General features: G+C 47.5%; 2 protein-coding genes across 2 annotated transcripts; one reads left to right on the forward strand and one right to left on the reverse strand.

Annotated features, from left to right (window-relative positions):
* Positions 1-3,554: 3,554 nt before the first annotated feature.
* Positions 3,555-5,425, forward strand: VTJ83DRAFT_2071 (uncharacterized protein; the record flags this gene model as incomplete). Its single annotated transcript, XM_071008301.1, has 5 exons — positions 3,555-3,904; positions 3,973-4,773; positions 4,840-4,898; positions 4,964-5,110; positions 5,172-5,425. The coding sequence occupies 5 exons, from the start codon at positions 3,555-3,557 to the stop codon at positions 5,423-5,425; spliced, it is 1,611 nt and encodes a 536-aa protein (XP_070868611.1).
* An 8,227-nt stretch (positions 5,426-13,652) lies between these two features.
* VTJ83DRAFT_2072 (uncharacterized protein) lies at positions 13,653-19,824 on the reverse strand (the record flags this gene model as incomplete). The annotated part of the gene is made up of 6 exons (XM_071008302.1): positions 13,653-14,852; positions 14,918-15,205; positions 15,285-15,491; positions 15,556-17,895; positions 17,952-19,553; positions 19,633-19,824. The coding sequence occupies 6 exons, from the start codon at positions 19,822-19,824 to the stop codon at positions 13,653-13,655; spliced, it is 5,829 nt and encodes a 1,942-aa protein (XP_070868612.1).
* Between the last annotated feature and the right edge of the window lie 251 nt (positions 19,825-20,075).

A 20,075-nucleotide genomic window follows, 5' to 3' on the forward strand; every position in this document is an offset into this window, starting at 1 on the left:
ATAGTGGGATAGAGCAGCACAAGCCCGATGCCAACGCCCCGATGCCCGAGGCTGAGGCTGAGGCTGAGGCTGGGGCTGGAGCTCTATGATTATGGGCAGAGTCCATCAACTTCCAGCACTTTGGGAAGAGGATGACAGCGGGTTGTCTTGCCGGGGCCGAAACCCGGCAAGACAGCAGCGACCGAAGGCCATTCTATTCCCACTGAAGCACAAGACATTTCATAGACAGCGGTCCAGTCGCCAGAAGGGCAAAACATAGCCGGACGGGTCGAAATGAAGCGATGTGGCTGTCTCGTGCCGAGGGGACGGGGGTGGTCTGGTGTGCAGCCATGGAGGCGACTTGCTGGACTTACAGAATCGGGAACCAACGGAGATGGAACGCGGGGAAGAGCGCGCCGAGCTCGGTGATGGCTCAGGTGGCCAGAGGAGTGTTATGGCCAAGTTGTAGCAGGTGAGGCAAGGCGGTCGAGAGACGTTGAGACGACAACGCAGGAACCCGCAGCAGTGTACAATCCGGAGCGAGCCGGGTCAGCAGAAAATCGCCGAAGGCCTTGGTCGAAAGCGTGGGCGTGTTTGTATGGGCTTGGGCGACTGGGCTCGAGGATGATAGACGACAGAGCCAAACGAGGGGCAGAAAATGGACGAGGACACGCGGGCAGGATGAAAAGGCGCGCTGGAAATCCTGCTTAGCACTGATTAGCCCCCCCCCAAAAAGGTTCCAAGTGAGGTTGGTGGTGATGGGACGAAAGCAGGGACGAACCGTCAACGAGAGGGACGGGCAGGGGCAGAATCAGGAGAGCCAGGGCAGCAAGCGGTTGGCCGACCGAGGATGGGGATGGCGCCAATTATTTTTGTTGCCGGGTGCTTGGCTCTCAGCGTTGCTACTGGCACAACTCAGGTCTGGGGCGCGCTTTGGGGGCGAGATGCGCTGAGTGGGTCACGAAAAGGAGGATGATGGCGGAAACCCGCGACTCTCGTTGGCGAGTGCCCCTGCCGGCCCAAGCCCATGATCCCTGTCGAATCGACGCTACGGCCCCAATTGGCGATTCCAGTGGCGGCAGCCCCCGAGCAGATCAGTGGCCGGGTGGACAACCTGACCTGGCGCCGTCACAGCAACCCGAGAGCCACGGTTGAGGGAAGATGAGCGTGGTCGGCACGCCACCTACCGCAACGAGCCACGCGTTGCGGAATGCGACTCAAAGAGGGCATGCCCTAGAAAATGGGGAGAGCGAGCTCGAATCCCGAGAAAACGGCTTGAAGCTGGATGCCATGCGTGACGTTACACTCACACCCTCACGGCCAGGCTGCGCCGTGCCGGTCCCACCGACCGAGCAACGAGCTGCGACATCAATAGCCCCCCCTTTTGCTGACGCGTGTCTCGCTGACTCGTGAAAGGTCGAAGCAGGTGGATGGCCAGTCGTGCTGTGGTGATGGGGGATGGAGGGTAAAAGAAACGCCACTAGTTTGTCCTCTTGTTGGATGCCTCCCAGCAAGACCTTCAGGCAGCAGGCAGGTCCCGGGCCGGGCAGTTTGTGGAAGGGTTTGCCGGGAGTTGAAGTCGATCCTTCGGGGCTTCAACGCGGCACATTTGGGTCGACTGCAACCCTAGGAACCGAGAGTCATCGGCATGGCCGGGACGGGAATGATGCTAGATCTGGAAAGATCCACCGGCACCATGCCAATGTCGATCCCCAGACCCATCCTTCGGGGGTCTCGGTGAATCCATCACGCCATGGGACGAAGTATGATTCCCGGCGTCGATGTGTTTCCGGTGTACTGCGTACGGCTTGTTGCTGGTGCTAGCTACGTTGCACGACAACATCTGGTGTCTCTCTCCTTCAGGATGAGTGACACATCCGCCGTCCGTGCCATCCGCAGTGGTACTGATCCTCACCTGCTGCGTATTGAATTCCGCTAGTGTTACCAGGCTACCACTCGCTTGCCCGCTGCATGTTCACACCCAGTCCTTGCCTCCCGTACAATGCTTCGCGGCGTGGGTCGTCCCGGTAAGTGTCCCAAGGCCAAGGCTGCACCTATAATATACACGGAATATTAAACGGCTGGTGGGCCACTGAGTGCTTGGGGCGGTTCCTGCGGCTGTCTTTTGACGTCGCGTAAGAAATGTCGTTCGTGAATCTTGACAAGGACAAACCTCGGCGGCCAAGACATGTGCTGCGAACGTACCGAGTTATTGTTTGGGTGACGGGAATAAGGGGCGGGGCTGAGGCGTGGTGCGAAGCTCCGAGTCGCGGCATCAAATAGGTACGCAGTATTAGTTACCTACCTAGCTGCAGTTTCCCATGAGGTCCAAGTGAGTACTTACGTACCTACCTACCTGAGCTCAGGCACCACCTTCATACCTCGCTGCGATCAGCATCTAGGATGCATGGCATCAGTTGCGAATAATTCTACGGATTTGACTGGTACTTGTAGTTGGCCTCTGTCCACCCCACCCAACGCCCCTGCCCGGCCAGTGGAACTTGATGTCACGCTGCCCAGCAATCAGGCACAGCCCCAGTACTGCGTGTAAACAACAAATCTTGACCCGGGCTCGTGTTCATTCTGGCCAGAACCATGCTGCGTGGTGTTGTGCAGCAGGAGTGAGCCGGCGGGGCCTCTGGGTGAGTTGCAAGCTTCGCCTCATCAGGTGTTGTCGTTCGTGATCCAAAGGGGAAGTGGCGGCTGTGGAATCGAAAAGGTCGTTCAAACCCCTGGTCTGCGAGACAGGACTGTCTCGAGCATTGTTAGGAGACGGGATGTGGCGCTCTGCAGTCGGATTTGGCCTGGTTTCCAAGACGGGGTGTCGACATCAGATGTCCGAGACTCCTTACGCGTACTGTGTGTGCATACGTTGATGGCCCGACAATGTCCCAGCTTGCCGAACATACCTAGTCAGGTACCTTGTACGTAACTACGTATTGCCTTATAAGGCCAATGTCCACGATTGTCATGGTGATATCAGGAGATCAGGAGTGGGACCCGCGTTTCATTCTGTGTGTTATCTTGCTCTCTCTCTCTCCTTGCCAATGAGGGACCGGCGATGTTTCATCTCTCTTTGTTTCAAATCGAAAACCAACACCAGCGCATTTGGAACGCTGTGGGGTACTTCACAGTTTTCACAAGGTCTTCCTTAACTCTGAGACCGAGCAGTGGAACTGGGGCCTTTCTTTCTGGCTTTGACGGTTCCAGCACTCCTGCGATAGCGTAGCGACACGGCCCTACCCTTGCTTTGGGTTTGCCGTCCACTTGGGAAATGGAGCTTAGAAACTAAGGGCTGTGGATTCAGGAGGTATGTGGCGCAAGGCGAAATAGCGACCTCGGGGAAAACGCGGTCTTCGCGAGTCGACAACGGAGCTGTTGAAGACTGTGAAAAAGAACTTGGGTCCCTGTCGTGCTTGCTTTCTTTGACACCAAACACCAAGCCGCTCCTATCGGCCTCGCCTGCTTTCAGAGACGAAAGTGCTGGCCGTTGTGTGCCCGGCTTGAGATTCCCGACTCCATTCACCCCAATCGAGCGGCCCAGACGTGCCATCGCCGACCCTCCCTCCTCGGCCATGACACCCCCCAAGGCGTCGCCCAGCGCGGCCCTGATAGATCCTCCAGAAACACCACGCTGCGCGGTCCCGCGAGGCTCCTTTGTGCTGCGTGATGAGGAGCCGCCACTGGCCCCCATCGGACATGGAGCGCTGGCTTCCCTCATTCTACAGCGCGGCTTGGAAGATGAGGAGGCTCTGTGCGATGGCCCCGAGGACGAGTATCAGCACCGCGATGAGAGGCGAATGAGCGCCATTCTCAACAGCTCCAATGTCCGCAGCATGCGTTTGATTGGGAACAGCAATCCCCGTTACCGATGGGAGAAGTACTGGAAGACCGAAGAGGATCTGGCCGCCATGCCCAAGCACATGTTTGTGGTCACCCGTGTCTCCGAACACCCCGTGCTGTCTTGCTAACATTGGGTCTCCGAATCTACAGTCGCAAGTACTACGAGCGCTGTAACTATCTGATCCAGCAGTACCTCTACATTGACAGGCTCCTCGACTCGTCTCTCCCGCATGACCTGCTCAATGAGTACAACAACATGCCAGCCTCGGCCTTCCGAGGTGTCGAGATCCCCGCAACCATCTCGGAGACATCGGCCCTGTCCGGAACGGAACCTCCGCGGAAGGTTGTGCGGACCCCCAAAGCCATCTTCCGCCCCTCCGAGACCACCCCCCTGTTTTCGTCGTGCGACGGAGCGGCAAACGGCGGCACCATGAACGACGGTCGCAGCGACAATGGTGATGTCGAGGCGGGGCGGAAGACGCCTGATATTCCCTGGCTCGAAGACGATGTGGTGGACAGCGACGCGCCCATTGTCACCCTCGCAATCTACGTCAACTTCGCCGCAAACGTCATCCTGCTCGCTGGAAAGTTCGCCGTCGTCCTCACGGTTCCGTCCGTCTCAGTATTGGCCAGCTTGGTAGATGCCTTGCTCGACTTCCTCTCGACTGTCATCGTCTGGATCACCACTTGGCAAATCCGAAACAAGGATCGCTACCGGTACCCTGTTGGTAGGCGGAGGCTGGAGCCCCTTGGCGTGCTCATCTTCTCTGTCATCATGATCACCGCGTTTAGTCAGGTCGCGATGGAGGCTATTTCGCGGCTTCTGTCGTCCAACCGTGAGGTTATCGAGCTCGGTGTTCCGGCCATTGCAATCATGCTAGGAACCATAATAATAAAGGGGGCGTGTTGGCTGTGGTGCCGGCTTGTCAACAACTCCAGCGTTCAGGCCTTGTGAGTATGACCAGGCAATCCAGGTCTTCGCTGGGCAGAGGAGGACAGAGTCTAATCAAAGAGCAGGGCTGCCGATGCGAGTACAGATGTTATCTTCAATGCCGGGTCCATCGCATTTCCTCTCCGTAAGCCCCCCACCGCGCACCTCTTGATCCTGCGTTGAATGAAATACTGACACGAAGTCATCCAGTCGGTTTCTGGGGTAGGATATGGTGGCTTGACGCCCTCGGTGGTTTGTTATTATCCCTTGTCGTCATCGTCAACTGGTCCCAAACCTCCTTCGAGCACATTCGGCACCTTTCTGGGTTTTCGGCCACTGCGGATCAGAGGAACATCCGTACGTCTTCCAGTCCCTATCCATCCTGCCGTCCCGACTCCCCCCCTCTAACAAGACACAGTCCTCTATCTGACCATGCGCTTCGCAAAGACCATCAAGCAAATCCAAGGTCTGCAAGCGTACCACGCCGGCGACAAGCTCATCGTAGAGGTGGACATCGTGCTAGACGCCAGTACTCCGCTCAAAGACAGCCACGACCTTAGTGAGAGCTTGCAATACGTACTCGAATCGGTCCCAATTGTCGACAGGGCGTTCGTCCACGTCGACTACGCAACATACAACCTGCCTACCCATCTGGAGCAGCAACCCTCCTAGGTCTCATCCTCCACAGGCGCGCAATGGAACTCGCAATCGTCAATGGGAGGAAGGGTGGCCAACGCCGGACAGTCACACCAGGGCCTACTCGCTGGACCGAATTCAGCAAGACCTGTTTTTCCATGCGTCCTGCCAGCCTGCCGGGCATCGCGTCTGAGCGAAGACCAGCCTAGGGAGATAGGAGGCAAGCAGGTGATGCAGGTGTTCACTTTCTCGGTCGCCACCAACTCCACTTACCAGGAGCAGAATCTTGACGGATCGCCAGAGGAAGGGGCATCGCCCCTAGAATGAAGGGTGAGCACGACCTGGTCGGGGGTTACATTTGTCACCGACGAAAATGATGCTCGGGAGCATCGACGCCGCATAGATGAGAAACGAGAGATGTGAAGGAGTATGTTGCCAGTTCTGAATTTTATTACAAGCATTGTGTGATGGCCCGGACCTGTGAGAGTGTATACGGCGGAAAGGAGTGGTTGGAAGCTGTTGTTCAAAGGAAGAAAACAACTATCTGATATGCCTCTCCTGGAGGCTCCTTATATACACGATGGATACCCAGAATAGCGGTCTAAGCAGGCAGAATGCCTGCTAGGGTTCAGGACCAGGGTATAAGTCCCTATAGATCCTGTTACACACCCCCCAGTTGTTCGTAATCAGCGAGCAACTGCTATAATAGGATCCTAAAAATTAAAGAAAAGAGAGAAATGCCGTCGTAGCTTTCGCGCCCTTTTTAGTAGGGTAGTTAGGAGTTGAATCCCTTTGTAGTATATTATAGGCTGTTTTAGATTTCGGGACGGGCCGTATCCGGTAATCTAAAGTCTTTGTATTTAGTCGACTTTCTAGGCCCTCGAAAGGTCGACTTAAAGGTTAATAAAGGAAATTATTCTTCTTCCGGAAATGTTAATAATAATCCGGTCGACTATAATATTCTAAAACTATAATAATAAAAACGATCTTTCCGATTATTATAACTGTAGAAATAGCTTCCTTAAATACTATATTGATTTCTAGCTCTATTAGTTTTTTTAATACTAAGAGTATATTGCTAAGCAGTTTAACGAACTAGGTTATTAGTTTTCGTTGTTTAAAGTATATATTTTAATCGTTTAAAACTACTCTTTTTATCCTTTAATTATAAGGAAGTAACCGACTAGTTTTCGTTACGATTATCTATAGTTTTTTAATATATTATAACAATTGTTTAGCTTCCTATACTGTTAAGGGTAGTAAAAAACCTACTAATACGGATAGTAATATTAATTTGCTTATAAAATTGCCTTTTAATAACGTTATAATATCCTTTAATAATAATTAGAACGCTATAGTTATGCTATATAAAGGTAAAGTTAACCCTGTTAATCTTCCGCTCTTTAAGCTTCTGTAGAGGCTTAAGGACGGTTATAAGGTTCTCGGTTAACGGATCGAGCTTTATATAAGTTGTTTTAAGTTAGCTTTAAAGTATAGTAACGGCTTATACTTATTGGTTATAAGTTAAACCTACTACTATCGTTATAAAATAGTAACGTTTTATAGACTCGGGTAAAACTTCCTTTTTATTATTTTAAAGTTTTAGATAGCTATTATAGTAATTAGTATTATATTTTTAGCTGATCTTTTTAATTATATATTAGTCCTTTGTTATTAGCGTTTGCTGCTGCTTAGTATATACGGTGTAAGTAAGCCGGCGCTTTTAAGAATATAAGTTTGTTATTTCGGAGACTCGATTTGTAGGTTCTAATAAGTATATAGATTATCGATCGTACCCGTTATATATATAAGGACCTAGAGGCCGGTATCGTTAAAGGTTGGTAGCCGGAGTTTCTTCTGGCTTTAAAGAAAAGTCTAAGGACTTTACCCTTTTATATTACTAACAGCGTTCTAGCGCCGTTTACTTTAGCTTAGCCCGGTCCTTCTATACTGTCCGGTATTTATAAACGTTCTTTAACGGTAACTTCCGTTCCTTCCGGCCTAACTAGTAAAAAGAAGAAGGAGGATAAGTCTCCCTTTGCTAAGAAGATTAAAGATAAGGGTAAAGGTAAGGCGGTAAAGGAGGATAATAATAAGGATAAAGAGGAGGAGTTTTTAAAGCGTCTTCTAACTAACGTAAAGGCTAAGGAGGATACTAAGGTAAAGGAGAAAAAGGCGAAGGCTTGGAAAGCGCGTTTATACGCTGAGTTAAAGAAGTATAGGTTAAATGTTTAGGTTATCGGTTTATTATATTAGTTTCTAACGCTCCGCGCTTTTATTGTAAAGTCTTTAGGAGTAAGTCTTATTAATTAACCTTTTACTTTAAGTTACTTCTTAGATCCTGTACTATCTTAATAGTATTTTAAAGGTTAAAGAGCTTCCGAAAATATTTAAAACGCTATTATAATAGATTTTTCGTTAATCTATTAGCTGGTATTTATACCGTTTAAAAGTATTCGATACTAAAAGTACCTTTTTTAATCTATTCTCTTACCTATATATTATAGATATCGATGTATCTTAAAGAGATATTTATCTGTATTCTATCTTTAACTATTAGTCTAATTACGTTAGTATTATTATAATAGATTATTTACAGCTCTCTAAAGTCTAGAGTAATATCTTTAAAGAGACGTTACAGCGTTATAGTTTCTTTAGTAGTATTTATAAGGGCTATTAATTCGGCTTCTATAAATAAAGTAGTAACTATCGACTGCTTTACAGCTTTCTATATAATTATACTCCTAAAGAGTATTATTACGTAGCCCTGGGTAGACTTTTAAGTATTAAGGTAATCGGTAAATAATACGTCCTTTGTAATAAGGAGTACTTATAACTCGGTTTCCTTACTAATATATATAATCCTTAGATACTTTGTTCTATATAGGTAATAGACTACTTAATACGCTGTAAAGATATATTAGCGTAACGGATTTATTAAGAAATAAGATAGCTTTAACGTAGTAAAAGCTACGTTTAGGCGAATTATAATAGCTATATAAAGTATCGAACTAATAAACTTTTAGAAAAGCTTAATTTTATCGTTTAAAACGGTCCTCTTATATTTAATAAGATTACTAGAGGGAAGTAGAATATAAGGCGCGTAAACCGTAAGGTTAATATCGAACCTTTTAACTACCTTTTCGATATATTAGTTGTAGACTAAGAATACCCGGCGCTTCGGACGGTCCCTGATAATTCTTACGTTTAGGAACTACTTCGCTTCTCCCTTCTTATAAAGCTTATACTTAGCTTTAAAAGTATTTATAATACGGTTTGCTTTATCTGTATAGTCTTGATAGAAGAAGATAAGATAGTCGTTAACGTAGAATATAATAATAACTTTACGTTAGTCGTTGTAGAAAAGGCAAGGCTTTTTTTTAAAGGCTTTAAGGCTTAGTCTATATAAAGTAGAGGAGAACTCTCGGTACTAAAGGAAAGGTAACTTTCGGAGTCTATAAAGGGCTTATAAAAGTTAAATATATTTCCTTAGCTACTTATATCCTTCCGGGAGCTTATAGTATACCGACGCTTCTAGAAAGGTATTTAAAAATGCTTGTTTAATATTAAACTAGTAGACTTTAAGGTTAAAGTATATAGTAATCGTTATTATAAAGCGAAATATATAAGCGGTAAGGGTAGTAGTGTAAATCGTTTTAAAAGTACTTTTATATTATAGATCGCCTTTGATGCAAATATATACTTTTACTTTTTCGATATAATTATATTTATCGAACTTATATATAAATACCTATTTAAAAGGTAAGGGACGTCCTTTAACCTTTATACGGTAGATAATACGCTAAGTCTTCTAGTTGACGAGATTCCTAATCTCTTCGTTATAAGCTTCTAGGAATAGGTATTTAAACTTATAGTTTTTAATATTATAAAAGCGTTAAAGTACTTTAGTATTAGCTAGTTCTAAGAAATATATTCTCAGTATCTTAAAAGTAGTACCTAAGCGTTTTACGGACCTTTGGTTTACGGCCGCTGCTATTACGTAATGGATAGTATAAGTTTAAAGGCTGTTACTTTTATAAATAGGATTATTTAGGAAAAAGGTTATATAGAAGCTTTCCTAATATCTCTGATTCGGCAGATATATATTATCGTCTTAATATATTCCGAGTATAAATCCGATAAGTTTATACTTATCGTTATCGTCTTTACCTTTAGACCTTTAACTTTTTTACCGTTTACTCTAACGTACGGTAGACCTATATACCTTTTTAACGTATTTACGTTTAATACGGGCTAGATTAAGGCTTTATTTTTCTGTAGTCTACTATTTTATTATAGTATTTATAGTATAATAAGCGCTTTATAATGGTTTATAAATACCGTTTGCCGGCTATAAAAGCTCCTCTTTAACTATAAGGAGTTCTATAGTATTATTATCGTAGAGGCTTAATAAGAGCGTACTAAGCTTTATAGTCCTATTAGTAGGATACTAGTCTTTAGCTGTTATACTTTTGCGATAGGTATCGTTAGTATAAAGTTTAATATTTGTAACCCTGTTAAGTTTTATATAAGGCAGTAGAAGACTAATAGACGGCTTTAGGGTCGGGAGTCTAGTTGTAGGCGATTCTGTTTTTAATAGTTTAGTAAAGGTATCTGTAGAAAGTATACTCTTTGTTTATACTCCTACTCCCGAGTTTTAACCTTTTGGCCGGTTAGAATTTGTTTCTAGCCTTTTAGAAGATACTAAGTATTCTAGACTTTTAAGGTTAATATCGTCGAGCTTTTTTATTACATTAGCGTCCCGGTACTTTATATCGGACTTAAGTAGCTCTATAATATCCCTTGTAATTTAGAACGATTATAGAGATATATATTCTTTACTAGGTTTATAGAAGAGCTTTTTATTAAAGATTATATTTTATATAATAATAACCTTTTTAAGCTAAGGAACCTAAATCCGGTAGATATTAGTTGCTTAGTATTTAACTAGGTAACTGATATAGGCTCTTTCAGTTGTTTTAAATAGCTTCCGGTAAATATTCGCCTTTTATTATTTATCGAGTAGGTATACTCGGTATCTGTATACGTATAGGTTGCTAAGGTAAAGCCTTAGATCTTGTATACGATTATCTATAAACTCGGGTTAATATTAACGGAAGTATTACTGAAACTATAAATATAGTTTCTTATTTAGTAATTTCTAATCGTTGTATTATAAAGGCGTAATATTTATTAGCTAGACGGCTGCCTTTGTAGCTTCTAGCTACAGGTTGTAAATAGGTAGGCTCCGAGAAGTATAGTAAGCCTTTTTTTAATAATCTTATATCCTACGCGTTTAAATCCTCCGTTAGCCTTTAAGGTATAGGTTAAGGTAAGTTTAAAATCGATCCCTAGGTTCTGAATCTAGACCTTATAATCTATATACCCTTTAATACCGATAGTACTGGTATTATTATCTTGCTAGATCTTATAGACTTTAAGGCTAAACTATGTATTAACCTATAATATAATGTCTTTAATCTATCTAGCTACGGTATATAGCGACTTAGTTATTAGAGTTTTTACGATTACTTTCCTACTCTATTTGTCTCTGATTATAAATAGTTATTTTAAACCGTTAAATCCAGGATTAAACTTAAAGAGGTTTTAAATAATCCTTTAGAAGGGTTTTATAGTACGGTTTTTAAAGGGTTGGCGTAAAATAACTCGAGTAGCGTATACTTGTGTATAACTTTTATACTCCTTTCTTAGGATACTATCTACTTTGTACTAAACTCTTTTAGCTATAGAGACGAATCTTTATATTACTTTGGGCCCTGCGTATCCTATACGTAGATACTATAGGCGTTCCGTATTCTTTTTCTTAGGAAATAGCTTTTTCGATTAGGTAGCTAAACGGGTTTTAATAGCGGCGAGAGATATAGTTACGTTATACTTAAGCGAAGGAATCCGCGAATAAATAGAACGAACGTTATATTCGAGGAATATTAAATTATATTTATAAACTAACTATTTTATTACTAGACTACGCTTTATAGGGCTATAACGAAGGGTTTCGTCCTACCTGTAATACTAGAGGCCTATCCGTTTAAAAGCTACCTCTAATATAATATTAATGTAGAACCCGTTAATAAAAACTGTATTTTTTAGAATTAGGTCCTTAGTATTAGGACCTTTATTACTGTTTAGTATATTCTTAAGCTTTTATCGCCTACGGGCTTATACTTAGAAAAAGGTTGTACTTGCCTTTATATAATCGTTTAAATTATCGACTTTGTACTAGGATCCAGGCTTAAATTATAACTTATCGTTAACGATATAGACTACTCTACAGTTATCTAGAAGGATAGAGTTGTAAAGCGGGTAATAGTCGGTAATAAATGTAGTGTAGATTCCGGGAGGAAGCTAAATTTTTATCTATAAGTTGTAAAGGATTACCGTTTTAACAAAAGGCTTTAAAAAGTCTTTATTATTATTAGGTTTTAACTTAACTCTAATTAAACTAGAAAAGGGTTCTTCGTTGCCCGGTCCTAGTAGTAAACGTAATATTTTAGGACTAAGGAGTTTTATCCCTTAAGTTTATAACTTATCTCTAAAGTCCGTCTATTAAAGCTTTATAAAGTTGTTAAAGATACATTAGTATAGGTCCTAGGATATTATACTACTTCTTTTACTTTTACTAGTTATAACAGCTTTAAAATTAAAGTATTTAATTAGTATTTAAAAGTATCGTTTAAGGATTCTATATAGGCAGTTATAATAAACCTTTAGCGTTTAATTTGCTTTCCTATTTTAGTTATTAGACTAGTTATAGCTTTAGTTACCGCCTTTTCTACTACTATTCCTACCTTTTTCTTATCTATAGCTACCCTTTAACCTAAAAGGCTTACCTTTACTATTACTATTATTTTTCTTATTAGACCTTTATTTTAATAGGTTTTATTAGTTAGATAATTATCTACGTTCTTCGAAAGTAGCGTAAATATACGGTAAAAGGCGTACCCTAGCTCCGGTCTAGAGGAGAAATTAGTATAGCTAGTCTATATATACCTCTACAGTTTCCTTAAGGTTACTTCGGATAACTTTGTCGGCTAGGAATATATATTTAGTATAGGCCTATCCTAGAGTAATACGCTTCTAAACAGTATTTAAAAAAGCTATAATAGCTAGGAGACCGATTATATTAGTAACTTCGTTTATAAGTACGTTATAGTACTCGCGGTAAAAGTCTATAAGCTACTTAAAAAGGTTTATAGCTGTTTCGGCTTTATTAAGGATATTAAAAAAGGCTTTATAAAACATTTTTATCCTTATTGCCTAAGTAGAAACAATTTAAACTTCTAGAATATATAAAAGGTTACAGTAAATCTATAGCTATCTTATCGATATAAAAAGGTTAAAAGCATTTTTAAGTAGATCCTTCTGAACGGTGTTAAGGATAAGATAGTATACTGTATTATAAGCCTTCTTTTAGTTATTCGAATCGTTTTATAAGGTCTTTAGGAAGTACCGGAGGAGGTTCTGTTCGTATATGTAGTCTACGTTGGACTTAAAGGGTTCTCCTGGTTTTTCCGGTTTAAAGCCCTTTTCCTTTGGATTAGCGTTCTGCTAGTCCCGAAGCTTTCGCTAGTATTAAATCCTAAGCTGCTGCTAGACCTCTAAGTAAACGTTTACGTAAAACGGCTTTTAATTATTATTAAGGATCTTCAGAACCGTTTTAACGTTTGCTTCTAGTCTACAGATCTATTATATACCAAGGTACAAGCTTTGTTTCGGATATAATCAAACTATCGTCCCTAGTTACAAAAGGTCTCTAACCGGACGATACCGAGAGTATAATTTTTAAGGACTAAGTCTATTCTTACCGAGGAAGGTGCTTTAACAGTTAGCGATAGGTTTTAAGAGAGAGAGGAGAAAATAAACGAGCTAAGCGCTTTAAAGATTGATTTAAAGGCTTATAATAAGAAGGGGAGGTTCTCTTTCTGCGTAGCAGGAAGGCACTAGGCTTATAACTATAATGGCCCGGACCTGTAAGAGTATATACGGCGGAAAGGAGTGGTTGGAAGCTGTTGTTTAAAGGAAGAAAACAACTATCTGATATGCCTCTCCTGGAGGCTCCTTATATATACGATGGATGCCTAGAATAGCGGTCTGAGCAGGCAGAATGCCTGCTGGGGTTCAGGACCAGGGTATGAGTCCCCATAGATCCTGTCACACATTGTAATGACAAGTTGAGGCTAAAGATCATTTGTTCTGCACCCCCCTCCCCTCCCCTCTCCTTATCCATGACCCGGGCGGCCTCTCAATACGGGATACCGTTTGTTAACAGTTGGAACTGATCGTAGATGCCCGTCGAGTAGCTGCCATAGCTTCGCTTGATAAGACCTCTCATGAAGTCAGCAGCCTCGCGCTCGCTCTTCTCCAGCACAAAACGCTCCTTGAAGTGCCTGACGCTTTCTGGCTTGAAGCACGGCAAGCCGCTGTCCATCATGAGCAGCACAATCTGCGAGAGCTTCTCGGTGTACTGGCGCGACGCTAGGAACGCCTTGACGCACAGCTCCTCGAACCACTTGAAGGCCTGATGCTCAGAACTGCCACCCATGACCGCCACCATCTCGGACGTCAGTTTGAACGGCGCCCGCTCGAACTTAATACCTCCGGGGGCAATGTCGAAGCAGAACCCAAAGTCGATGTGCACGATGTGTCCAGCGTCGTCGATCATGATGTTGCCGTTGTGGCGGTCCTTGAACTGTAGGAGGAACGAGATGACCGAGTAGGCGGCCATGCTCTTGACAAAGTTGTTGCGCGCCTGTTGGAAACGGAGTGAGTCCTCGTTGCCATACTTGGAAACGAAGTAGTCATAGAGGCCGTTGACAGCCTCGCGGCCGAGCATGTCGCGAGAGATGGAGTTGGGAAGGACGTCAATGACGCCGCACCCGGGTGCAGTCGCGGTGACACGGTACGGGAAGACAAAGACATCCAACCCGACGCTGTGGAAGATGCCCCGGAAAGCAGCAATCATCTGAAGGGCCAACACGTCCTGGCGACAGTCGTCTCCAACCTTGAAGATGGCCGACTGCCAAACTTCAACCGTATTGGCTTGCACGCCCGCTTGTTTGTTGCCTGGCCCACCTTCCTCGAGCATTTCCTCAGCCTCCTCGACACCGCCCTTATTCTTCTTGATGCGGAATGTTGCCATGAAGGGGGCTTTGGCGTGGCTCTGAAGTGGTTTGCCCGATTTCCGGTCGATGCCAATGACGACGCCGTCCGGGTTGCTGGGCAAGTAGACGCCAACCTCCAGCTTGATCTTCCGGAGTTCTTCCTCAATCTTTTGTTTCTTCTCGGGCTTCGAGCGCTTGATCAGCGGCTTGAGCTTCCCGGAGATACTTGTGACTTCGTCGAAGAAAGCAAATTCCCGTTCGTAGAACTCCCGATCTTCTTGAGAGAAGCTGTTGATCATGTGGCTCATGACCTTGTCGAGTGTCGGTTTGATGGCATCGGGCTATGCGAGAACCATCGTTAGCACGTTCTGTTCCAGGCTCCTCACATTCCACAGACGCGACCTACAATCTGGGAATCATCATCCTTGTAGGCATTGGCCTTCATGTTCCAGATGATCTGGTGGGCGAACAGCTGCGAGAACTGCGCGGTCTCGAGAATGTAACGCTCGACGTATCCCAACGTGTCGTAGCGAAGCGTTTGGACAATCTGCGGGACGTAGAAGAAAGTCACATCAACCGAGTGGCTCTCCAGTGCTCTCATAGCATACTGGATGAGATAAGGATGGTTACGATATGCCGGGAGGAAGAGCGTGACGGCGGTGATGGGATTTACGGGTGCCCAAAATAGCAAGTACTTGGCCAATCGTTAGCCAAAGCACAGAAATGTTGGACGTTTGCGTTGGCCGCCCAAGCACCTGGAAAGAAGAACATACCTTGAGCTGGAAGCTGACATCGTCAGGTAGAGCGCTATCAATGAGGATCGGGATCGCCTCAGGCTCCGTGGCGGCCTTTGCAGGGAAGTTCAGAAGCAGCCATCGAATTTCCTTATGAATCCGTGGGGATGAAAACCGGCTGGCCAGGTGGACGGCCAGTGATGGACTTTCGGTCCACGCTGTCCGGATAAGGGATGGAGCTGCGGCCTATCTCAAACATTAGCAAACGATCCGCTGCAGGCGAGCCGAGGAATCCCAGCAACAAACATACCTCAAAGGAGCCCTCTCTCCCTCCGTGGTGGTGGTGGTGCAGTGGCGAGAACCTTGATGCATCCAGTGGGCTAACCCAGACATGCAGCCTCGAATGCTCACTCTCTAAGAGCAACACGAGCAGCTTTTCCTTCATGACAAGCGACTTGGTCGAACCCGCGGGCTGCGCACCAATGCTAGCCGACTCTCCCAGGGCCGCCATGACATCTTCGATCAGGCGGATTTCGGTTCTGAGCTGGAGAATGTTGCTCCCGAACGACCAGCGAGCGGGGGCATTAAACCAGGCAAGACCAGCCGAGAGAATCTGGTCTTTGAGGTAGTACTTGGCCGTGACACCCATTGTCGTGCTCGTGTTGAGAACCTTGAGACCAAAGAGCACCAACTGGAACCGGATTTCCCTGGCCATGGGATGGGGTGTTGCAGTTTTGACCGCCTCAAGCGTTACGGTAAGGAGGCGAAGGAACAGTTGGTGCGTGTCTATGCAGCCGAGGCGTGTGGCGTTATAGCGGCTGCTCAAGAACTGCAAGAGACGAGTGTGAGGGGCGAGCAGGTTGTGAACCAATTGCTTCCGCTTCGCGAGGGCCGCGTTGTCGCTTGGAGCAAACTCTTGCCTCAGGAAGAACGGGTCGGGGCTTGTGATGGAGGCATTGAAGAGCCCCTGGCGCTTTTGGATACTGGTTTCCCAGCCCTGCACAATCTCGGCCAGGATGCGGGCCTCCATTCGGGGGTTCTCGTTCATGACGCCGAGCCAGAGGGAAATGGCAAGTTTGATCGACTGCTTTGTGAATAGGGCAAACGGGATACGGACGAGGTAGTGGACGATGGAGCATTCGTCCTTCTCGCTACGGCAAAGGAGGGCGGCGGCACGGCGGAGGATATCCCTCACGTCGGCGAGCGGGGTAGGGGTCCTGTTCAAAATGCGCCGCTCGATGTGAGAGAGAACCGCGATGGCATCAGCGCTCTCAGTTTCGGGAGGCGGCAGCAACGACGAGTGACGGTTGGTAGGCAAAAGGCTGAGCCATTCCCGGCTCTGGTCGGGCAGAGCTTCCGAGTAGCGGTACTCCTGACGTGCCGTGTACTGAGCGATGAAGTCGGACGCCGTATTGATGGGGCAGTCTCCGAGCATGTCGAGCGACGACAGCCTTTGGTCGGTGGACGGGATGGTTGAGCCAATCTCAACGGCGAAGGACCGACCGAGAGACATGTGGCCGTATACGTTTTCATCCTCGGGGACCGACAGGTATGTCTGCAACAGTCCCTTGACATCGGCGGGTGAAATGTTGATTGCCTTTGTAAGCCAGGCCTTTGCTTTCCTGTAGAGACTTTCGAGGGTGAATTGTCGGAACTGGTAGTCATCTGAAAGCTCGACAACAATGTCTCCCCGCGACGACCGAAACGTGGTCCTGGGTTCATAGCGATCCGTCTCCGCCTCTAAGCAGCTGGACCACATCAAAGAGAGGAGCTCGAGGAGCGTGAAGAGTGAAGAGCGCTGGCAGAGGGCTGAAGGGATGGCCTCGATTAGGCGATCAGCGCAACCAAAGGCCGCCTGCTGCACCCTCTCGATCCGATGGCAGCAGCTGCAGAAGATCTTGGCCAACTGAGCAGCCGCATAGTGGGCCGAGAAGGTAGGGTTCACTGCGTTGACGATCTTGTACAGGTACCGATCCACAACAGCATTCATGATGGCGTCCATTGTACGGCTCACCTCGCCTCGTCGCATGCTCGGCTCCAAAAAGTAGGCGAGAGCTTGGGTGCAATCACCAGCGTCCGCTCGTAGGCTCTCGACGAGGCATGCGGCCTGGAGAAAGATGGTCTTTCGGTAACTGAGCCCCCTGATCTCGTTGCTCCGTGCGGGGATCAACTCGGAAAGTAGCCGCTTCTGCGAGGATTCGCGTTCTGAGCTCTCCCCCCGGCGAAGGATGGGATTGAGGTCGATGTCGCTCTCGTTTTGATCTCCCCTGTTCTCAGAGACAAGCGGGGGAGAATGAATGGCCATGATGCGGAGGTATTTCAGATTCTGTTTGCCGCGGTCGGTAGACGGGGTGAAGCCGTGGACAACGATGTTGAACCACGCATCGCGAAGCATGGACCGTATGTCGTCATCCTCAGGTCCGTCAAACGACAGCTGGTGGGCAGACATGAGGGTAGCCAGCGGAGGAAGGAGTTGGGCAATTTCCCTCGCAGCCAGCTCCATCTCCGATTCCTTGGAATGATGGGTCTGGCCCACGTTATGGACGTCGCCCTGCGAAATGATCGCATCGAGCAGGTGCTCGAGGTAAATGACAAACAATGGCGAGTCTCTCTGGATGTTGGCTGAGATGTGGTTTCGGGCTTTCAGGATCTGAGGAGCTTGAATTAGCACAGCACGGCCAAACAGACTAGAAGGTGTGAACTTACTGCTTGTAAAATCCCTTCCTTGTTCTCCACGAGGGCATGATGCGCTGCGGAAGAATACCGCTTCAGGAGGTAACGGAACTCGGCCTGTCCGCCGTTAAGGGCCAAAATAGCAGCACCGGTAATAATGCGAGCATCGAGAGGGCTGCTGATCTTGACGATCTTTTGCGCGAGCATTGATTGAGCAAGCCCTGTGATCTTCTCGTCTTTCGAAGCGCTTGCTATCTCACAGATGGCCTGAACCACGTTTCCCTGAACAATCGACGACTCTTCCTCGTTCACTATCTGAAGCGAGATAGAGCTTCCAGTCGAGTGCCCGGCTCCGTAAACGTTTGAGATGTCTTGGCCTTCGGCGCTGCCGGCTCCGTTGGCGATGCTGCGGTCATTTCCCGGGCTCAAGACGTTTCCAAGAGTGTATAAAGTGGTGATGATCGCGTCCGTGGAGAGCCGCTGCAGCACGAAGGCGAGAGACTTCGAAGCCACCGCAACAAGGTGACTGCCGGCCCTGCTCTGCACTATGAAACGAGGAAGAAGGCGGCTGACATGGACGGCATATGAAGGTGACACTTTGCACAGCAGCGCCATGGACTTGAGGACTACGGAGGCAAGCTCCTCGTCGGCCATCTCCGCGGGATCATTCAGCGCATCCTCCAGCCAACCCATCATGATCTCACTGTCAGAAGCATCCTCATTCAAGGTGCAAGCGTTGAGATAGCTGATCAAGGCGCAGGCCTTGACTGAAAAGGCCAGGCGCTGCTTGGCCGGGGACAGACTGTCGAAATCGGCGCTGGACTCGAGGTAGTTCATCTGGTCGATGGCAACCGTGGCATAGAGTTCGACGGAGTGGAAGTCGGCTTCAGCACTCCGGGCCGTCAGGGGCCTGCGCAAGCCGTTGCCAGACATGATGACATCGAGGACATGCAAGTCACGCAGGGCATTCTCCTCAGCAACCAAGAGCGACGTGGCGGCCACCAGCAGCCTCATGAAGCTGCGCTGCAAGAGCATGGCCCCCAGCGGCCGGCCAACCTCATCGTAGTGGCGAACCCATCGTTTCCACTCCTTGGTTTGTCGGTAGTGTGGTGGTGCGTTTCGAATCGTGGAGAAGGAGGCCTCTACGGCGACGAGAAAGGGCTGCGAAAGGAGATCCCGGACGCGCGTGACGAGACCGAGGCGACCGCCTGCCTTCCAAAAGTCGGCTTGGGCACAGACAGCATCGAGAAACCCCAAGAGGGCAATGGCAATTGTCGCGGTGCGAGTTGCATCCTCGAACGCTCCCGGGTCGTCATCGTCATCGTCGGCGCGGTAAACGCTCTCGGTCGCCTGAGCACAGCTGCTGAGGAACGCCAAGATGGTATCAGACACAGTCTGTCGAACGGCCGAATGGTGTGTTCCCAGAGAGAGCAGGGCAGCCGTAACGTGGAAGCTCAATGTTTCTGTAGGGGATGGCTCGATCTTCCGGAAGAAGGGCGAGGCGGCGAATTCCTGGACGTGGACGTCCATGAGATACGGCACGAGATGGCGCAAGAGCTTCTGTGCACTCTGAGCTGTCTGCAGGGACGGCGCCGTCTTGCAAAGAGCCACGAGGATCTCGTATTCGCGAACGGTCTACGCATTCATAAACGCCATCAGTCACTACCCAGGAAGCACAGAAGTGGGTGCAAATGGACGATTGGGGCCTGGTTACCATCGGGACACGAGCAACCTCGCCCAGTGAACTGGACGAAGCACCGTGGCCGTTCACCGCCGACGATCCGTGTCGATTCGGCGTGGCTCTGCATAGTCTGTCAAGGTCCGACCGGTCGAAGGATGCCGTGGAGCTTGATGTCGCGAGGGCCGCAAGGCGCTGAAGGGCCTGGCTCCGGAGGTCGCGAGCCATGGCGTCGGTTGTCCACGGCACCGGGGAACAGCGGACCTAAGGAGAGGGCAGGAACTGGGAGAAGTGGTTTGAGCCAAGTACATATGTTAAGGCGCCGTTAAGGACTGCCCTATAAGCTGCGCCGTCCGAGTTTGGCGTAGTATCAGCCGAGAAGAGTCGTCATCCGCAACATTGGTGTCCAACGCATGAGCGGCGCGCAACAAGATGATGCTCCTGGACTTTATGGGATTCCTTCCCAACGCGGAATGCAA

The sequence above is a fragment of the Remersonia thermophila genome, chromosome 2 (genome assembly GCF_042764415.1).
Source record: "Remersonia thermophila strain ATCC 22073 chromosome 2, whole genome shotgun sequence".
NCBI classification, from domain to species: domain Eukaryota; kingdom Fungi; phylum Ascomycota; class Sordariomycetes; order Sordariales; family Chaetomiaceae; genus Remersonia; species Remersonia thermophila.